This window comes from Pygocentrus nattereri, chromosome 18 (genome assembly GCF_015220715.1).
Source record: "Pygocentrus nattereri isolate fPygNat1 chromosome 18, fPygNat1.pri, whole genome shotgun sequence".
Taxonomy (NCBI): domain Eukaryota; kingdom Metazoa; phylum Chordata; class Actinopteri; order Characiformes; family Serrasalmidae; genus Pygocentrus; species Pygocentrus nattereri.
Window position 1 is genome coordinate 24,847,129 of NC_051228.1, and position 22,373 is coordinate 24,869,501.

The window sequence follows — 22,373 nt, forward strand, 5'->3', positions numbered from 1 at the left end:
AAGCAAAGACACTTTAAAATTCATAATGATTCATTTGTGAGTACATATGCTGTATTAATTGTAAGCATATAAAATAAGATTTAACTCACCCAATAGGCTGAGGTCTGTTTTGATTGGGCTTTGGTTTCATAGGGACTGCATAAATATCTGGATGCTTCTGAGAGATTTCGAGCTGCAGACAGAAGAAGAGGATTTCCAGTAATGGACTACATCAAGTGTGCAAATCTCTGACCTCATAATTCAAATCTATTCATATTTTAGGAAACAAATCAATGCATTACAAAATCTCAAATTTCTGTGCAATTTGATTAGATTAATTTTGCTGCAGAGTCACGTTTTAATTATACTGATTACATTAACTGTGCATTTGAAGCAAAATGTTATATTTAAGTGTGTTCACTGTAGAGGATGTGCACATTTATTGTGATTTATTTTCAAATAAAATCAAAGTTTTGCTTGCCACTATATGGGGGGCTTGAGTGATTGGATGTCAATGCATCTGAGCCTGTGAGCACTTGTACTCAGTGCTATCCTCTTATGATCAGATCACTCAAGACCCAAGAGAGTGAGAGAGTGAGAGTGAGAGAGAGAGAGAGAGAGAGCGTGAGAGTGAGAGAGAGAAAGACTGAGAGACTAACCCGTGCATGCTCAGCCTCCTGCAACTCCAACATCCTCTGCGCTCGGGCCAGGTGGTCCATCTGCTCAAAAGCCTTCACCTTTCCCATGAACGAGCGGTTAGCTGGATCATCTGCCTCTGAGATAGGTCCCTGAGGCGGGACAGGTCGGGCGGAGAAGCTGGGCTTCAGGGCCACGGGCGGCGGAAGGGGTTTAGAGCTGATGGGAGCATCGCTGCTCACTGTGCTACTGGAGTGAGAGTCAAAACTTCTAGAATCACTGCCGCGGGTTTGAGACCTGACCTGGAAGAATCACGTAAAGTTTTCAGTGCTGTAGGAAAAGACTACAAAGCTAACAGCAAACAAAGTATTGGAAGCTGAATACTGAACCAACAGGTAAAGATTTAAAAAAAAAAAAAAAAAAAAAAAAAAAAGTATAAGGGAGGGTATAAGGGAGGGTGGGGTTACCTTGGGGGGTTCTGGGACAAAGGAAGGAGGGGGACTGGAGTCTCGCAGCACCTCTTTGCTGCCAGCCCGTTTCATACGGGGCACAGGGGCGGGTTTCTGCAAAAGGAGACGGCAGGAGGGATAAGGGTCAGGAGGCCAATCCACACATATACAAACAACAGCAACTCAAAAGTGATGTAATTTAATATGTAGTTGTTCTATGTGTACAGCACAGGCTACTATGCAAACCAAACCAAATGCTTTTTTGTGCCTAATAAAGTTTCTCTCAGTGGTTTTATAAGTTACATTTTATTAAACTGGAGGACTGTCTAACAAAGATTTCTTGCTTAGCCAGATAACTAAGCTTTGTTTAATCTAAATCAACCCTGGATTTTCTCTCATGACAGTGGATATTTTTACCTAACTACAACACCATGGCAACTTCTATTGCACACTTAACCTGCTGAGGGCAGATGAAGTTCAGGATTAGGGATCATAAACAGCTCTTGGATTAATCAGGGACAGACTTCTGATGGAGGTGAACCCCCATGATTTTCTTTTCTTCTTTGTGATGTTTGTGGAATCAGCCATATGAAAAATCTCTTTTTAGCAGAGAAAGCAAATCATACTATATAGATATAAAGAATATAAAGCAGTTTAAAGCACCACTCCAGTAAGCACTAACACAGTGGAAATGTATGGACTTTATACTATTGTAAAAGCTTCCCTTTCTACAGATGTACATAGTGTGATTTTACACTGCTTTCAAAATTACACCTGATGTCTCCTCATTGGCTGTTTGCCATAAACATCATGCTTTCATGTGCACAAGCATCACAGCCCAAATATCCAAAGCCAAGTTAACAGGTTAAAAGTTGTCAACCACCATCGTAACAGAGTTAATCATGGAAATGTATGGACTTTATACTATTGTAAAAGCTTCCCTTTCTACAGATGTACATAGTGTGATTTTACACTGCTTTCAAAATTACACCTGATGTCTCCTCATTGGCTGTTTGCCATAAACATCATGCTTTCATGTGCACAAGCATCACAGCCCAAATATCCAAAGCCAAGTTAACAGGTTAAAAGTTGTCAACCACCATCGTAACAGAGTTAATCATGGCTGCATGTGTTAGGTTTTGTGAAACTGGAGCCCTTGAAGTAAGACAGGCCCCAAGCTTTCATTTCAAGTAAATTAGCAAATGTACGAGTGACCAATGAATGTGCTCAGGCTGATTTTTCACACAAATATCTCTTAGCAACTGAGTTAGAGAGAACCTCACACAAACCCACAAAAACACAAAGCACAAATGTGTAACCAGTGAGTTTGATGTGCCCCTATACTTGGAGGTCTTTTACATTTGACTGCAGTTCCACATGTGCCCTGCAGAGAGCAGCATTGGCAGGGCTTGACTACTTAGAATTCCAGAACAATGACTGACTAACATTGAAGCAATAGCTCATAATAATAGAATGAAAGCAAAAAATGCTCGTCATCCAGTCTATATATAAAAACACACAGTAATGCAACATTTCTTCTGAAAACAAAGATATCAACAGAGAATTTTTCTCTGTTTTGCAGCATTGCAGCAGTAACAGCTTCTAATCTTCTGGGAAACCTTTACACTAGAAATTGGAACATTGCTGTGAGGACTTTATTGTATATAGCATTAGTGAGGTCAAGTACTGGTGATGAACAATCAGTTTTGGATCATGCCATCTCATCACAAAGGCACTGGATGAACCTCAAGACAGCTACAAGCTGTCTCTTGCATGGAAGTGACTTGGTGACCCGTGCCTGCTACAGTGCCTTCCATTCCATTAGCGATGCTTTTCAAAGGAAATTATACAAGTTGTGGGGCCTAAATCTGCTGAACTGAATTCACTAATTTGAAGGGGTGTTCACATACTTTTGAAAACAGAATCCAGTAAAATGCCACTTTGCATTGCTCTACATGCAAAGAAGACTTTATTTTTCATTTCTGTACACTCATTAATTTTACTGCCAGCAAACAGGTATGCAGGTTCAAGGAAAGTGTCATGGAAAATTCTGTCCCCACTTCCATGTCATCATGGGTGTCTTGTTTTGGGATTGGTATCATCTCCTCTTATTATTGTGCATGCATGGTTTTGCTGTGGTCTGTACCTTTAAATGTTCAGTTCTGCTTCGCTACCTCGCCTATTTTCTTCGTACCTTGTTATTATTTAAGTTGGCCTTGTATTTTAGCTTTGATTTTGCTGCATAAACACATGGGCTTTTGTCCACATCCACATTTCAGCAATTTCCAGCATGAAAGTAATGCCATTATATTAATTAACTAAATGTTACTGTCTGCCTATTACGGTCTCACCTCATCAGGCAGCACTGGCTCTGAGGAGCGGCCGATCCCAGGCACCTGCGGCTCATCTGTGAGCTCGTCCAGCTCGTTATCTGTGTAGGCTCCTCCCTCATCTGCTGTGTCATCATAATCGCTGGTCAGACGGCTGTCCATACTAAGGTAGTCCGCGCTCATTGCAGACAGGTAAGACATGCGGTCATCATGAAGGTCCACGTCCTCCTCAGAGCCATCCAGCTAAACGGTGATGGAAAGTTATTTATTATATGTGAAAATTACAAATGAATCATGTAGATGTCTGTGCAGTAAGTGTGCTTTGTCTCTTACCTTGCCTTCACAGACCCACACAGCTCTGTTCTGCTGTTCATGGATGGCTTCTTTCAGACTTCCATACCATGCATCATGAGCTGAGGTAAGATCCACTGTAGCTGCAAAGAAAAATGATAGGAAAAAAGCTTAACAGTGCGTCCAAGTTTATGTCGGTCTCTTATTAGCATTGTAACTGCTTATGTTACAGTTTGTTAGTTGCTGTTTTAAGGTTTCTTAAGACTGACCAGTGAAAAGATGCGAGCATGTCTTTCTGAGTTTTACAGCTTGCTCGTAGAGTTTGCGGGAGCTGCGGTTAGAGCCAGGTATTAAACGATTTCTCATAGTCTTCACACCCTGTTTGCTGTCCGGGTTGAGGAAGACTACGATGGGGTACCACTGTGTGTAGTTCAAGGTGTCCACAGCCTTAGGGGTGACATCGAGCAAAGCATGCACATCCTGAGAAAGAGATCAGAAGAGAATTCTGTCATTTTCAGTACTCTTTAGAGCAGTCATCACCAACCCTAGTCCTGGAGATGGACATTCTTAGCTCCATCCAGCTCCATGTATTTATCCTCTACAGTAGTCAATGGTTGACTGGATCAGATGCATTACTGTTAGGTATGGGGGGCAGCATGTTAGATGCAGGTTGAACTAAACTGAGGAAATCAGATTACAAGGAGGAGGAATGATAACCACTGCTTTACAGAATGAGAAAACTAAAGGCTTGTAAGAAAGGTGAACTTAACCTGTTCGATGATCTGCCGGATAGTGTTCAGTCTCACCACTCCTGAGGATTTCTCTGAGCCTGCATCTTTGGGTTCTGTCTCTGTAAACATGTGCACAAACAGTAATTAGCAGAGCATATACCCCTCCCCAATGCAATGACCCTCCCCAGCATAGATGCACCAAAAGACAGTAAGTGTTATCATATCACTTAGCACTCACTTGCAATAACAAACTCCTCCGGCATATCATTAGCTAATTTCTCGTTGGCCACATCTGCGATCGGCCCAAAAATAACCACAGGCCTTCTGAACCCAGCTGCAGAGCAGGAGAGACAGCAGTGTTATTAAAAAAAAAAAATACAATTCATGGACTTGTGTGGCATGTCCAAAAGCTTTTAGACACCCATTCAGCTATTCTAGGGTACAGCTATTCTATTTAGACACCCTTTCATCTATTCTAAGGTACAGCTATTGCAAACACAGCATTAACTATAACTTCAAAAGAACATAAAATAGGTGACGTGGACATCAGGGAAATGAGGCAAGCACAATCTCCATAGGAAAACGCTGCTAACAGAATGACAAAATATGAGTCTAAGGTCACCATGCCCAAAGCCAGCTGCTGGCTAGAGGGGTAAAAGGCTACCAGTACTGGGCAGTAAACAAGTGGAATTGCTGTTGGAGTGATCTAGAATTAATCATCAAACAGTACCTGACCTCACTAATGCTTTTGTTGCTAAACACAATCAAATCCTCACAGGAATGTATCGACAATTTGCACAAAACTGAATGGAAACACTGATAAGCAGGTGTCTACAAACTTTTGGACACAATATATTTTCACAATATATTACACAATATATTATCATATAAGAAACTACTTTATAGGTGCCATACCCTCTCGCAGCACCACCCTCTCATACGCTGGAAAACGTGTGGTCACCGGGTTGGCAGTCAGGTCCTCTCTGCTCTTGCGGAGGTCCTTCTTTTTGCCTGCCCTTTGACCTCTCAGCCTCCAGAAATCTCCTCTGTCGTTGCCTGCTCCTTTTTGGGCATTCTGCACATTGGCCATCTGTTCAGCCCTGTTAGCGCAAGTTAGCACACCACAGTCAACACTACATCAAAACAGGCAGAACGTTGTGACTGTCACAGTAAAAAAAAAGGTTATACTAGATCTACTATACTAGATCAGGGATGTAATGTATATGGTTTGTTAACAGTTATCGTGATACTAGCCTCTGCAATAGTCCCAAAAGGTTGCAGAATGCAAATGAGTTCTGATGAGTTCTGTGGATGTTTTGAAGAATCTTCTCTGTGTTTAAATGATAACGCTTTACTTGAACCTTGCTACATAACACTGACATAACCATGCCATGACAATGTCCAGTAATATAAAAGCGTCATGTTAGCATTACTGTTAATTGTCATGAGATGTGTCATAATATCTAATGTCACCATGGCTAAATGGACATCACGTGACACGAGCTGTCAGAGTATGACATGTCAGGACAATTAACAGTAACGTTAACATGACAGTTACATTACTGAAGAAAATTTGTCCACTCATGAGAGCATATGACATCTGCCATGCCGTTTATGGTGTAGTTATGTTAATGTGTTAAAGTGAAGTTTAAATATATCAGATCAGCAAGCCACAGTTTCATAGTTGCTGTGTGAAGATGCAAAACATTTAATATATTTAATCAAGAAAAAATTTAATCAAAAGGCACACAAATCTAAATTTTAAATACCATTCGGTTTTATGGGTAAAGGAAGCATCACCTCTTCCAAACAGCCATTTTCCTTATTATGGCTATTTGAACTGCATTACACTGCTAAATATTTTGATAGCAATATGCCTTGCAATATATTAAAAAGCACTGGTGATATTTGGGTAAAAATAATTGACTCATCTGCGACTGTACTTGACAGCACACAGGAAAAAAAAAACACTGATTGGTTAAAGGGCTCGTATGAATATTGCAGCCAAAAAAAAAGAATTCCAATGGCCATAATTGCAATGATTAACATATATGTTGTATTCTTTATGATGGATGAGATACAGTGCAATCTCTGCAGCATTTTTCTAACAATGACCAACAAACACACAAATGTACATCACAGATGTACACACACACACACACACACCTGCTCTTGCTGGGGATGATGCCCTTCTCCAGTAGCTGGTTATCTTTATCTGTGCGGATTGCCAGCCAGCTGCCTAATTTGCCGTCATACAGCGTGTCCACCACCTTAAATATCTCTCCCCTGCCAAATGCCAGGCTCTGAGGGGCATCTTTTTCATGGTCGAAATGGGTTCGGATGAAGAAGTTATCACCTCGGCCTGATGCCAGAATGTCAGCATATACTGCAAAAAAAGGGGATGTTTTTATAAGACCAAGTTAACCCTTAGAAGTACACAACAAAAGCATGGTGTAATTTAGATGAATTATTTCTCACTCATCGTTCATTAAAACAAGCACAGCAATTAATCAAGTGCAGTTGATAAACTTTCAATAACGATACTGTGTGTGTCTGTTAATTTGTCAAGACATGAATATTTGTCAATATGGCAATAGTGTTTTCCCCCCAACAAGAACAAACATAAAATCATAATATAGTAATCAAGATAAAATATCTCCAGCTTACAAACAATAAGTTCCCTATTACAGTACTAAATCCAATGTGATGCATTTCCCCTGTAGAAAGTTCTACATGGTTGGACGTTGCTGAATGTGTTGAGTATTGAATAGTGACACAAAAGCTTCAACCACACATATACAAATATTTTTTAAAGTGTTTTTCTCTATTTCCAAAATAAATAAATTAATTAATCTACACCAACAGCATTTGCGAAAAAAACTCCCCATTCTCACAAAGATGCAAACAAATATATTTACACAAAAGCTCACATGAGCAAGCCAACCCAGCAGAGTTGAAATGACATTTTCAAAAATATCTGGATGTGTGTGGGCAGGACCTACGTAAGAGTAAAGCTATAGTAAAATTAGGATTTAAAAAACAAAAAACAAAAAAACAATTGTACCGTCAGTTTTGCTTTGTGCCAGGATAGTGACGTCCTCTCCTTTAGGAATCTCCAGCAGGTACAGCACTGCATCCTCTCTCACCATGCCCCTGAAGTCCATATTATTCACCTGCAGAACAGGAATCATAAAGCCACTCAGATGGACATCAGTTCTTACACGACTGCTGGAAGACAAAATTAGTGCAAAAAAAAAACAAAAACAAAAAACAAAAAACAAAAACAACAACAGACTACAAGGTTAAAGTATCAGTGTTTTTTTACCTTCACAATTTGATCTCCAGTGCGCAGACCCTCCACCTCCGCAGGACTGTCTTCTTGTACGCCCGCAATGAAAATACCTACGTCATTACCCCCTGCCAGTCTCAGCCCAACACTGTCACCCTTCTGGAAGCGCATCATCACTGTGTTGGGCCTGAAAAGATGAAACATTTTCCTCAATTAAACATTTCCACTGAAGTTAAACCGGAGAAAAGTGGCAAAAGCTGTTTGTCATGGCTTTCTGTCAGAGTTCATCAAAGCCTTACGCTGCAGGCTTATTAATCAGTTAATAATTTCAAGACTCATCATTTAGTAACTACTGCATGAATGTTAATGTAATAAATGTAAATTGTTTATAGTGTGTTAAATTAAGGTTTGGGCCAACATGTTTGGACTTACCATTTAAGAAGTTAATATTTTAACATAAACCAAATTAGGGCTGTCACTAACAGCTGTTCTAGTAATTGAGTAATCTAGTGATTATTTTGACGATTAATCATATACATGTAATTTATAACAGCAAACTTTTTATACATAAAATCTATAACTATGGTTGTGGGTTTTTTTCATTCAGTGTTGCTCATGAAAGTGATTTAAGAAGATTCATTCAGAACATAGGTTTTAAACAATTCATTTTTTTTTAATTGAGCAATTGGTTTTAAATCAAGAAATTTTCACAGTCCAAAACTGAATTTGTACAAAATTTCTGCAGCTTTGAATTCAAGTCTGATTAGTAAAACTAAGAAGTAAAATATTGACAAAAGACAAAAATCTAACAAACCCATATATCTCCAGGTCCTCTGGGCTTGGTCGAAGTGGCACCTTTGGAACAGCTTTGGGTTTAGGTGGAACGCTTATTTTTGGAGCAGCACTGACCACTGGAGCTGCTGATGAAACGCAATTCCGACATTCTTAAAATGCCTTTCACATCAATCGAAAAACGTGGACAAATGTACTTAGTCTATTAGTGTAACATATTGAAGATAGACTTCCCAAACCCTAGAATGCAGGACAGTCTACTGGCACTGTGTACCTGGAGGTTCCACAACTTCAGGCTCCTCTGGTGGAGGGGGTGGCAGGTCATCAGGAGCTACTTTGAATGGTGTTGGCTTTGCACCCATCTTAGCCAGCCTGTTTGGAGGCTCATCCCTGCAATTACCACAATCTCTCATTACCTCAAAAAACAACTTTTTTTTCATTAATGATAAGGACATTGCACTTTGTCGCAACAAATGGCTTAAAGGATCATCAAAAACATGGACACAATCCTGGTGATTCATCTGACTGTTGCCCTTTTTACCATAACCTGTTACACCAAGATGCTTTTGGAAGAGTCTCTGGTGTTACACAGTTTTCCATAAATGGAACCATGTAACCATATAACCATATAAGATTTAAGATTTAATCCCAGCCCAAGGTTTATCCATAACAGTATACAGTAAATCCTTAGCGGCACTGCTGCATCCTCAGAAGGTCAAAAGGTTTTTATGAGGTTGGTCACCTGGGTTTTTCCCGTAGCCTCTCGTTGGAGGAGTGAGATGAAAGATCGGAGTGGTGCCCTCGTCTGTCGTCCTGAGGTGAGTATGAACGATATGACTCAATCTCAGAAATATCTGTGAAAATAAGCAAAATGTCTTATTAGACAGTAACTACAAAAGAGCTGACCACTGTTAGTTCTGCTGTATCAAAGAACTGCAGACTTTACTGTTTTCCCCAGCATGCTAAAAACATTAAATCCAGCAATTATACTACAACACTGGATGTAAACATTCTTGCTCTCCAACGACAAATCCCACAGAAAACCCTAAAATTAAACTGAGATCTTAAACAATTCCTTCTCTTAACATCCAGTAATTCAATTCTAAAACATTTTAACTTGTATAGTTCTTTATTATGTTACTTTCTGCACTTCAATAGAGACAAGATCAGACAAATTGTATCAGAAATGTAGCAAGAAACCCTCTTCTACCAAATATAGGCCATGCCATACTAATAATAACAACATCAGATTTTTTCTGCTCTCCACTATTTGGATTATGAGGGGTGTACATAATTCTGCCAAAGCCATGGACTGGACCTCTCCCTCTCCTCTTTGAAATCAGTAAAGTGGGTCAGTCTGTCTAGATGATAAGGCCTCTAGTCACACAGGTCCAGTAACCAGCTCTACGCTATTTAGCTATAAAAATGTCTTACATCAGTATCATCTCAATAGTTCTGATTATTTTCACTGCTAATAAATTTGTTTATTAACATTAATTTAATAATTTATAAAACAATATTGCAGCATCTTGGCCCAGGATTATAGTGGCAGGTAGTTACAGAGACACGGTTGAGCTTATATTGAGTTTGTATTTAAATAAATAAAAAAAAGTTTGATGTGAAATGCTCCATTTTAAAGAAACCTGCAGAGTCTGAACTGTTCACAGTGGTGATGATAGGAACCAGACATCTAAAGTGTTTAACTTCTCTAAAAGCTCACTCAAAGAGAGTTATTTCATGAAATAGTTATTAATATCCTTCCTGAGGCCTGACACATTAAAATCTGTTCCTAGTGCAGAGGTATAGGCAGAGTTTTATGAGGCAAAATAGACAGAAAAGAAGCCTTTTTTTCAGATGTTTTACTATTTTAGCATTGTCAGCATTAGATATAAACACCCACAAAAAGACATGTGTAGGTTTACAGGTTGTTTTGGATAGGAAATAAAGGCTATGTTTATGTTGTTTACATTTTGACCCCTGGTTTCTACCACTGTAGAGACGAGTTGTTCCGTTTCTTTTTAATGCATTTCAGATCACTCAGAATTTCAAAGAGAAAATTATGCAGAAATTTTGAAAAAAGCGTCCCCTTTAAATAGGCCATATATGACTTAATTAGCTTGACTCACCATCCAGTTCTGAATCACTGTCAGCCATTGGTGGCATCCGGACGAGAATCTGCCGGCGGTCCCTCTGCACCACCAGCTGCAGCTTCCCTCGAGATTTCTCAATCAGCTTTCCTGCATCACTCAGAGACAAGTTCTCTGTGACTGTACCGTTGATCTGAGAAAGATGCATTATACCATTATTATTATTATTATTATTATTATTATTATTATTATTATTATTATTATATGTTTTAGCTGAATTCATGCACAAGACGTTCTGTGGACAGACTGAGAATCCTCCCATTTTCACTCAGGAGGTTGGCCCCTTTTCTGATAATGACCTTTAGAATGATGTCTCCTTCCTGCAGGTTTCCAGCTTTAGAGGCCAGTCCTGTGCTGGTCATCTCTTTAATGAAGAGCTGACTGCCCAAGCGCAGACCATATTCTGGGGCAAGGAGAAAAGGAGAAACAGAGTACATGAGTGATGTGTTTGTAATATTAAAGTAGGTATCTTGCAGTTTATATAGAAACAGCTTGAGGTCATGAATTAAAAAGCCACAAGCATGGCAGTAAATTACGTGTTAAAACAAACAAGCAAAAAATTCTAAACTCAATGAGTTTATCTTCTGATGGCTGTCCTGCAGAGTTCTATTGTAGCTCTCATCAGACTCACCCATGAAACGTAAATGAGGAATTAATTGGGTTTCTCAGTGATTTTAGTTCCATCTAAATCTGCCATGTCAGTAACTTTAATGGGCTGCATACTCTTGCATCAGTAATGACTTCAGCATCTTTTACCTTCTATTGAATGACAATTACCCCAGTTTATATTAATCCTATGAACTGTTATGTCAGTAATTATTCTATCGTATCCTGTGGAAAAGTTCTTGCTATATTTGTGTGCATTATTATGTATATATATATATATATATATATATATATATATATATATATATATATATATATATATACACACATACAGTGCCCTCCATAATTATTGGCACCCCTGGTTAAGATGTGTCAAAAGCCTTAAAATAAATTCAGTTTTTATTGTGGAAACATACTGTCACACTGAAAATTGTAGAAAAATGTAACCTTTAACTCAAGTAGAGTTTTAGGGGGAAAATAAAATCCCTGACTAAGAAATAATTTTTCTTCATAAAATCACCTGTTCCACAATTATTGGCACCCCTAACAATTCTTAGGAAATAAATGTAATTAAAGAATTTCTGTCACTTCTACAGTAGTTTACGAAGTTAATCAAAGTATGTAGGAACATTTAATTAGCAATTCACAACTTCCTGTTTCCCTGGGGTATAATTATGACGTGACACAGAGGCCATTTCTCTTCAACATGGGAAAGACAAAGGAACATAGCATTCAAGTAAGGCAGATGTGTGTTGACCTTCACAGGTCAGGCAATGGCTACAAGAAAATAGCCACTCACCTACACCTGTCCGTATCTACTGTCAGAGGAATTATTAAGAAGTTTAAAACAACTGGAACAGTGGTAAACAAGTCTGGACGAGGACGCAAGTTTATTTTGCCACCACGCACAGTGAGGAGAATGATAAGAGAAATAAAAAGTTCTCCAAAGCTCACTGTTACGGAACTGCAACAAATGGTAGCATCTTGGGGTCACGAAGTCTCCAAAACAACCATCAGACGCTATCTACACGCCAACAAGCTGTTTGGGAGGCATGCACGGAAAAAACCTTTTCTCACTCACAATCATAAACGTAAACGTTTGGAGTTTGCTAAGCAGTACTGGGACTTCAACTGGGACCGTGTGCTTTGGTCAGATGAAACAAAGATAGAGCTTTTTGGCAACAAATGCTGTAAGTGGGTCTGGCGTAACACAAGAGCTGAGTATGCAGAAAAGCACCTCATGCCCACTGTGAAATACGGGGGAGGATCAGTGATGCTGTGGGCCTGCTTTTCTTCCAAAGGCCCAGGGAACCTTGTTAGGGTGCATGGCATCATGAATGCTTTGAAATACCAGGACATTTTAAAACAAAATCTGGTGGCTTCTGCCCGAAAGCTGAAGATGGGTCGTCACTGGGTCTTTCAGCAAGATAATGACCCTAAACATATGGCAAGATCTACACAGAAATGGTTGACCACACACAGAATCAAGCTCCTCCCATGGCCATCTCAGTCCCCAGACCTTAACCCCATTGAAAACCTGTGGGGTGAGCTGAAGAGGAGAGTGCAGAGGAGAGGACCCAGGTCGCTGGATGATTTAGAGAGATTGTGCAAAGAGGAATGGTCGAAGATACCTCTTTCTGTGTTCTCCCATCTTGTGAAACATTATAGGAGAAGATTAGGTGCTGTTTTGTTGGCAAAGGGGGGTTGTACAAAGTATTAACATCAGGGGTGCTAATAATTGTGGCACACATTATTTGATGTTAAACAATTATTTCTTAATGTGGGATTTTTTTCCTACTGAATAAATGCATTTGAGATAAAGGTTGGATTTTGCTCTTTTTTCCATCGTGGTCCTATATTATTTAAAAAAACCCTCAATTTATTAGAAGCTAAAGAACACATCTTAACCAGGGGTGCCAATAATTATGGAGGGCACTGTATATATATATATATAAAATAAATTATATTTGTGCCATTCTTTGTTTTCCCACGCACTAGTTAGGACTCCCCTAATCACATGATACCTCCAGTGCTAGGATGGCCAAAGCTAGCACAGGCTTCCTGCAAGTCATCTAAAGAGAGCCACCGCATCTTTTCGAGCTGCTGCTAAAGCAACATCATCAACGACAGCTGAATGTGCTCGGAGGAAAGCACCAACCAGCAGTTCTGTTACGTCAGCATCAGAGAACAGATGCCTGCGCTGACTAACATTGCTCTAGACGATAGAGGAGACCGAGGAGCCATCCTACCCAACCAGAGATGTGTCAGGGTGTCCAACAGGGTACGACTGGCTTTGATCTCTTGTCCTTGGGCCCTGCCTATTCATCTTGAGCTGTAGGATCAAAATCCCCATACCCTGATGATAATTCCAAAGCTTGTGGAGCCCCAGTTTGCTCCATTCTGATTGGCTGTTGTGTATTGTGCCTCATTTGAAAAACTCTTAGAGCTGAAACACTCCCTAGAACCCTCAAGATGAATAGGCAGGGCTAAACTTCTGTAGGCTTAATAGGTACATCACGGTAAAAGAGTTTTTTGTGACCTCACTGAAGCGATACATTCAAAATGGACTGTTCTGTTTCCATAAGTGGATTGTATGGACTGGGTAGTGAATGGCACTATTTGAAATTTTGCCAAGATTTAGTTATTACTTCAAGTAAATTTAGTTTTACTTGATATAGGCCCTTTAAGACCTCTAGTTTGATGTGTTCTACTTGTAAACAGCCAAACGTGTCATGTATGGAATTTCTATGGCAACATTACAGACTTTTTGAGGTAAAATCGTTCTACCCCATCTCCCCATGTAAAAAAAAAAAAATCCTGTTCGAATAGACCTAAAAGTGTGAGAACGTCTCTCATAAAAAGGCCTTGCAAACCAATATAAAACAAAACAAAACTTTGGAAAAAATAAACTGGGTGTCTTTAGATCAGTTGTGCTTGTTGTTTTCGAACAGACCTAACTGTACACCTTTTTGGTAACTATGGAGAGAGAGAGAGAGAGAGAGAGAGAGAGAGAGAGAGAGAGAGAGAGAGAGAGAAAAAAAAAAAAAAAAAAAAAAAAAAAAAAAAAAAAAAATCTATCTTGCTTACACACATTTGGTCTTTATTGTATGTGATGGGGTGAACATGTATGGCTATACCCTCATTAGGCCTGTTCTTCAGTAGCAGGACGCTGACTGGTTTGTCCAGTGGTTCTGGTTCTCGTGATGGAGCCAGTGAGGGAGAGTGGTCGAGGCGGTCTCGGCTGCTGCTTCTCTTCGGCGGCTCCTCCTGGTGGGGCTCGTACCTCCTCTGCTCTCGGCCCCTGTAGCGCTCGTCTGGGCTGTGCATCCGGTCCAGAGTATAGTCGCTACGGTAACGGCGGTCCGGGCTACGGCCTCGATCACTACGGTAATTGCGATCTGGACTGTAGTCCCGATCCAGTGTGTGTTCACTACGGTAACGGCGATCGGGGCTGCGGTCACGATCCAGGGCGCGGTCACTGCGATAACGGCGGTCGGGGCTGTGCTCCCGGTCCAGCAGTCGTCCCCGGCTGCCGTCTCGACTATACTGTCGGTCAGGGCTCACATCACGCTCCAGTGTACGGCCGCGGCTGCCGCGGTCGTAGTCATACTCTGAGTCTGGGTAGCCACGTTCAGAACCGACGTCATGGTCTGGCCGGCTGTAGACACTGCGTCTGTCCTGGTCATAGTCGTAATCATCACTGTAGTCAGGGTTACAGAACACACGGTCATCTGGGGAAGGTGCACGCTTCAGTAGGTTGACCGGAACCCTCCGCGGCCTCTTTACCATCTGTAGGAGGTAAGAATTTATTTAAAATTGGAGAAAAAAAAAATTTCAATAGAGCTTAAAATGATCTATATATATATATATATATATATATATATATATATATATATATATATATATATATATATATATATATATATATATATATATATACACACACACACACACACACACACACACACACACACACACATAGATTTATGTAACAGGAATATTAATTCAGGCTGAAATCCTCAGGTATGTCAAATAAAATAAAGTTAAAAAATAGATCACAGTAACAAATGTTTTCCCTTCCTATATCTTTTACCCAATTACTCTACAGACCTGTCAACAACAACAACTGCTGACTACATTTTTCATAACTTCAACATCAATGGGCAGAGCTAAACTGCAGTAGCCTGACTGGATGGATATATGTAAATGTCTTCATGTTTGTGACATCACAGCTATGATGAATTTACAAATTTGTAGCTTAATTTTCATGGGGACAAATCAATAGCAAAATAAAGAAAAGTTTTTCAAGATACTGGATATTAATAGGCCATCACAACAATCATTAAACCTATTACACTCTGTTAAAAGGTGTCACACAAAGGCTATTCTTATTTAAAAAAAAAAAAAAAAAAAAGTACAGCAAAACAACCTTACAGACACCCATTGTTTAAAGTGTTCCACTCACTATTTTGGCGACTTTGCCGCACTTGCGAAGAGTCTGCACCGCAAAGGAATGAGGGACACTGTCCATGAGAGAAGTGTTGACCTGAATCACTCGGTCGTTCTCACTAACAGAGGAAAAGAAACAGAAAAACATTCAGCGCATGTTTGTTGATGGATGGGGATGACAACTTCAATCACTATTGCAAATCACATCATTATATTACTGGTTGATCTAATGGTACTAAGAAACATGTGATTCTTACAACAGCAGACCATCTGCAGGCCCTCCCTGGAGCACATCTGAGACGATAATTGATATTTCTCCAGTTTCTTCATTTGGATTATCTCTCCCGCCTGATACAGCAATTCCAAATCCCATTTTAGGGTCCTAAATAAAGAAATTAGTTAAATTAAAATCTTCAGTGGTACGTGCTTACTTCATTATATGCGTGTACACACACACACACACACACACACACACACACACACACACACACACACACACACCCCTCCACAAATACTGTACGCAGAACTGGATTCCACCGAAAGTTTCAGTATCATTTGGCAAACTGTAGGAGCTTGTTGGTCCTTGACAGCAGAGGCTTTCCTCTAGCACTGCCTGTGAATAACTTGTGGTTACATAGGTAGTGTGGGATTATAGTTTGTGAAATATTGTGACCTTAAGACTCAAGTCTTCAATCTTCTATCTGTGATCCTTCCACCTCACTGTGTGGGTTCAGTATGGACACGTCCTCTTCCCAGTCGATTCTTAACATCTCCTGTTTTTAGCTTCTTAATTAATGTCCTGATAGTGAAAATAGGCATTTCCTGATTTGTGCAGCTCTACAACCTTTTTTTCGTACAACCCCAATTCCAAATGAAGTTGGGACGTTGTGTAAAACATAAATAAAAACAGAATATGATGATTTACAAATCCTTTTCAACCTATATTCAATTGAATACACTACAAAGACAAGATATTTAACGTTCAAACAGATAAACTTTGTTTTTTGCAAATATTCACTTATTTTGAACTTGATGCCTGCAACATGTTCCAAAGAATTTGGGACACGGGCAACAAAAGACTGGGAAAGTTGAGGAATTCTCAAAAAACACCTCTTTGGAACATTCCACAGGTGAACAGGTTAATTGGAAACAGGTGAGTGTCACGATTGGGTATGAAGGGAGCATCCCTGAAAGGCTCAGTTGTTCACAAGCAAGGATGGGGCAAGGATCACCACTTTGTGAACAACTTCATGAACAAATAGTCCAACACTTTAAGAACAGCGTTTCTCAACGTGAAATTACAAGGAATTTAGGGATTTCATCATCTACAGTCCATAATATCATCAAAAGATTCAGAGAATCTGGAGAAATCTCTGCAAGTAAGCAGAAAGGCAGAAAACCAACACTGAATGCCCGTGACCTTCGATCCCTGACTGAATTAAAAACTGACATCATTCTGTAACGGAACACAGTTCGTCGCTCCGTCTACAAGTGCAAGTTAAAACTCTGCCATGCAAAGCTAAGGCCATATATCAACAACACCCAGAAACGCCGCCGGCTTCTCTGGGCCAGAGCTCATCTGAGATGGACTGACGCAAAGTGGAAAAAAGTGTCCTGTGGTCTGACGCAAAGTGGAAAAGTGTCCTGTGGTCTGACGAGTCCACATTCAGTCCAAAGAGGAAAAGGACTGTCCGCATTGTTATCAGCGCAAAGTTCAAAAGCATCTCTGATGGTATGGGGATGTGTTCAGGCCCATGGCATGGGTAACTTGCACATCTGTGAAGGCCCCATTAATGCTGAAAGGTACATACAGGTTTTGGAGCAACATATGCTGCCATCCAAGCAACGTCTTTTTCAGGGACACCCCTGCCTATTTCAGCAAGACAATGCCAAGCCACATTCTGCACATGTTACAACAGTGTGGCTTCGTAGTAAAAGAGTGCAGGTACTACACTGACCTGCCTGCAGTCCAGACCTGTCTCCCATTGAAAATGTGTGGCGCATTATAAAGCGCAAAATATGACAACGGAGACTGTTGAGCAACTGAAGTTGTACATCAAGCAAGAATGGGAAAGAGTTCCACCTACAAAGCTTCAACAATTAGTGTCCTCAGTTCCCAAACGCTTATTGACTGTTGTTAAAAGGAAAGGTGAGGTAACACAGTGGTAAACATGCCCCTGTCCCAACTTCTTTGGAACGTGTTGTAGGCATCAAATTCAAAATGAGTGAATATTTGCAAAAAAAAGTTTATCCGTTTGAACATTAAATATCTTGTCTTTGTAGTGTATTCAATTGAATATAGGTTGACAAGGATTTGCAGACCATCATATTCTGTTTTTATTTGTTTTGCACAACATCCCAACTACATTGGAATTGGGGTTGCACATCACTGCTGTTTTCTCTGGACTTCCTTAAAGTGATGGATGATTGAGGGAATTTGGTTTGTGCTTCATCTTGCATATTTTCCCCAGTGAATCAGGAAGTCATGGCTGACCATTTAATCTCACTTAATCAGGTGAACTTAAAAACATACAATATGAATGTAAATATACTTAAATTAGATTTCACTCCTAATAATATCCATGAGCCAATTATTCTGGCACGCACAGATTTAATAATTGTGGCATGAAAGATTTAGTTTTTCATTGTACCTTAAATAAAGGTTTGACTTTTTGCTATATGGCAATATTTTGTATGAAAGATTAATAAGGATAAGCCAAAGTCTCATCACATGTATTTCACTAGCAGAAAACATGTTTTCCTGAAGAATATCATTACATATTTGGCTCCTACTTAGCTGTAAATTCACTGCTGTCAAAGCTTTGAGGATTTGTTTCTGTTAACACGTTAGCATCTAGCACTAATATTAGCTTACTGTATAGTTTTTGATATTCTTCACAATCACTTTTTGATCTTATATTGATTTTTAAAAAATCTAAATTCTACATTAAACCTAACAAATTAAGTGATAACTCACTTTAAATGAAACATATTTTAAATTACTTAAAAAAAAGAATCAATTTAAGAGAACAAACCAACTTAAAAATTCAGATAATAGGCAACTTTTTTGCTCTTATTGTGATACTTCTACTATCCTTCACTTCTAACTTAAAGTAAAGAACTATACTTCACAAAATGCTCCACCAATAATCCTATAAATCAATCTCACTGCCAAATAATTAACCCATGGCAGATTTCACAGTTCACCCAACAATAAAGGCAGCATGTAGCTTTATTTACACAGAGATAGAAAGCATGGTGGCTCCAATTTCACAAGATGCTTAATTTTACTGTGACCAACATTGACATACATGCATAAATACTCTGAGAACAGATTTTAATGAGTTGATGGGGACAAAGACCCTGAATGCATAACCACTGAGCCATCAGATTTGATGAAAAACACAAATATACGTATATACCATCATACCTGTCTCTGTACGCTCGAGATTAGAGCACTGATTTAATGAAATCTCTAAACCCTCCCCGACCCCAGCACAACAACTAAATCAAGCAACCTACAGCTTTAGCCCTGCTCAACCAGATGGCCCAGAGGAAGAGAGAGAGAGAGCGCGAGAGAGACAGAGACAGGAAGAGAGAGAGAGAGCGAGAGAGAGACCGAGAGAGAGACAGAGAGAGAGCGAGCGAGCGAGCGAGAGCGAGAGAGAGAGCGAGAGCGAGACCGAGAGAGAGACCGAGAGAGAGAGAGAGAGAGAGAGAGAGAGAGAGAGAGAGAGAGAGAGAGAGAGAGAGAGAGAGAGAGAGAGAGAGAGAGAGAGAGAGAGAGAGAGAGAGAGAGAGAGAGACAGACAGACAGACAGACAGACAGACAGACAGACAGACAGACAGAGAGAGAGAGAGAATCAGATCAGGCAAGCTCAATCCACAGTGACAGAGGGTGGATGCGACACAGCTGCATGGGGGGGTCAGGACTGTTTAAACAGGGGCTTGAAATTGAGAAATAAGGTCTGTTTTCAGTATAGATATTTATATCTTAATTTGAAGCCTTGCAGTGGAGTCACGGTGCCAGTGGTTAACAAGGCAATGTGTAAAGCAAGGTCATGTTATAGACAAACACAATGTCACTTGTTCACCTAAAATAAATAATCACAGCAAAAAGATAATCATATGATTGTACTGAAACTTTCACACTTAACACCCCACAGCTGTGTACTAGCTAGGACTAAGCTGAACTCATATACCTACACATATTTCTATTATATCTAGTATATTTCCACACACACACACATACTTCATGTCTACTTAAGACTGTTACTCCGGATTATATGAGAACTCTATTAATGGAGGAACTGGTGCTCACATTCAATGGATATTTGAAGCTTGTAACAGATTTTCAAGTGAGATGTTCTTTACTTCCATATGTTGTTATTTTGCGTGATTTAATGTAAATTCTTTGGTAAAGTCAAACGCTGAATATTACTGGAGGAGTCTGTTAGCCTGTTTGTTGCCTGTCAAGTTGTTCAGCCTAGACTTAATCAAACAAAATGTTTTCCATCACACAGATCATCTTCCATTTGGTGGTTGCAAGGATTGAGAAGATGCTTCAAATATTAGGCACAGCCTAATAATATTTTTCCTTTATGATTTCTCTGATTTTTCCTTTGATTCTGTCCCTCTGCATATGTAAAACAGCTAGTCACAAAACCAATTTTGAACATTTGAGAAACCATTCTTAATATTAAAGAATATTTTAAGGCGATTTAACTCAGGAATTTGTATATAACAAATTCTTGTTTACTTTTTATATCATTAATGTCATACTACAAAAAAAAGTATTTTATGTGAAAATCATTTATTACAGAGATTTTGGTCACTGGTGTTATCAGGACTCATTACATTTTAACAGTATTTTCAGCTCATTTAAACTGCCTTTAAACTGGGTTGAGATTCATCACAGAGGAGGTCCACACTTGCTCAGTATATTTCATTAATTTATTAACAAATTTGTTTATCAGGCAGCACATAACTTCTATGTATATCCAGTGTTATATGTTTAAATGGGTGGATAATTAAAAGTGTCAAACTGATGCTTTATGTAATTTCTACTGGTGATTTTAAATAGTTAATTAAAAAAAATCATGCACATGCAATTTGTAACAGATCCTGGTGGTGTGGGTTTCCTCTCTTTCAATGATGCACGCAAAAGCAACCTCAATGCTAACAGCTCACTCTTGTAGGCAGTTTTCAAACGGCTGCACATGGCTTTATAAAAACCTGCAGATGCCTTGTTCATCTTCAGATATTCAAGTAACTGAGAAAGCCCTAATCTATTCTTAACTTCTAACTTTCGCCCTCACACTAAATCACATGATACGTGATCAGAATGGAAAGATATCATTCCATTCCATCTGTCTGGATCTCAAAGTTTCAAGAAATACGATGCTCTTTAATGAGTTCTGTGCTAGGTCTCTTGTTTTATTATTTATTATTCTCTGGACATTCCACTGACATACTGAATGAAATGGCCATGCTAAAGTATTGAATTATAGAAGCACTCACCCGTTGTAGGGTCACTGTGTACTGCTCCCACACTGTCTCCTCCATAACTGGGTTCTGAGAGGAAAAAAAAGATTTAATATGAGCAAGATGAAAGAGACTGTGTCAGACTCCACAGCTGCCACACAGCTTCCCTTAGGCCCATGTACTTCTGAACTATATTCATGTTAAAAAATGCATTTCACTTTTTGCAGCCTTAAGTTATGAAGAAAAACTGGTTTCATGTGCAACTTGGTGAGTGGGAAGCTTTAAGCACAGAAAAGAAGAATATTATGGGCTTTCTCACAATGTAGTTTTCCAGTTGTTACTTCTGCACCCAACACGCATACAGAGTGATTACGATTAGTGCTGTTTAATCTGCTGAGCTCAAATCAAATATGCATTGCACTATTGTCCTAAATAATCCTTAATCTACAATCCAACATGCAGATAATTCTGTTCTGTATTTACACTTGTTAAAGAAATAGCACAACATATTTCCTCAGAAAATGCATCTCATGATGCTCTTTTTCCATTTTAGAGTGCTTCAAAAATAAATTTGCCATACTTAAAAGTGCAAAAATACAGCAATGCAATATTCTCCAGTAGCACTACTAACTCTTAGTAATGTTATGCAGAATGTAGGCAGTGACATGTAGGCAGCGACATGTTCGATGTTAAAAATACTTTCATTTTTATCTTCAGGTCACAATTACTTTTAAGTCACAAAGCATACATTTCATACAGTTTATCTAAAGATGTACAGGTATGGCATTCATACCCTTCTGTGTATGGTGGTCTGCATTCCTCCTGAGGAGCATCACTCGAAACGTTCATATCGAGACAAAACTATAAAGGACTCTTCTGAAACTCCATTAATGTGCCATCTCAGTTCATAATGATACTTGAAATATTTAATACTTCAGCCCTGTAATGCACCCTCAGTAAAAGGTTTTCTCCAGTGTCATGATCCTACAATACTTGACTCTCAAAGAATGATGTATTTCAAAGAAATACATCAAAGTCAATTACCACAAAAATAATGCTTCAACATCTGCCCTCTGCTTTCTACAGTAAATGTGCTTCAATCAACAGGTTGTCTTTCCTTTTTTATAACTACAAACAAATGCACCTAACAGTTTACAAACATGGTACCACTTTAAAGGATTAAAAAAAAT

At 39.3% G+C, this 22,373-nt stretch overlaps 1 protein-coding gene across 7 annotated transcripts in view; it reads right to left on the reverse strand.

Moving 5' to 3' along the window:
- Positions 1-22,373, reverse strand: part of tjp2a (tight junction protein 2a (zona occludens 2)) — a 51,229-nt gene that overhangs the window by 2,377 nt on the left and 26,479 nt on the right. For 5 of the 7 annotated variants that reach the window (XM_017700244.2, XM_017700241.2, XM_017700245.2 and 2 more), the window contains 21 exons: positions 21,220-21,273; positions 15,957-16,081; positions 15,716-15,818; positions 14,388-15,039; positions 10,944-11,047; positions 10,624-10,777; positions 9,240-9,351; positions 8,772-8,887; positions 8,520-8,625; positions 7,742-7,892; positions 7,481-7,589; positions 6,583-6,802; positions 5,332-5,516; positions 4,655-4,750; positions 4,456-4,535; positions 3,955-4,165; positions 3,728-3,828; positions 3,416-3,637; positions 1,083-1,178; positions 639-917; positions 90-172 (listed from right to left, as the gene is read on the reverse strand). In XM_017700244.2, coding sequence (XP_017555733.1) covers positions 90-172; positions 639-917; positions 1,083-1,178; positions 3,416-3,637; positions 3,728-3,828; positions 3,955-4,165; positions 4,456-4,535; positions 4,655-4,750; positions 5,332-5,516; positions 6,583-6,802; positions 7,481-7,589; positions 7,742-7,892; positions 8,520-8,625; positions 8,772-8,887; positions 9,240-9,351; positions 10,624-10,777; positions 10,944-11,047; positions 14,388-15,039; positions 15,716-15,818; positions 15,957-16,081; positions 21,220-21,264 — 3,350 coding nt within the window. In that variant the 5' untranslated portion in view covers positions 21,265-21,273. The remainder of the gene's footprint in view (positions 1-89; positions 173-638; positions 918-1,082; positions 1,179-3,415; positions 3,638-3,727; positions 3,829-3,954; positions 4,166-4,455; positions 4,536-4,654; positions 4,751-5,331; positions 5,517-6,582; positions 6,803-7,480; positions 7,590-7,741; positions 7,893-8,519; positions 8,626-8,771; positions 8,888-9,239; positions 9,352-10,623; positions 10,778-10,943; positions 11,048-14,387; positions 15,040-15,715; positions 15,819-15,956; positions 16,082-21,219; positions 21,274-22,373) is intronic. The other 2 variants (XM_017700242.2, XM_037547527.1) reach the window with 1 other exon arrangement.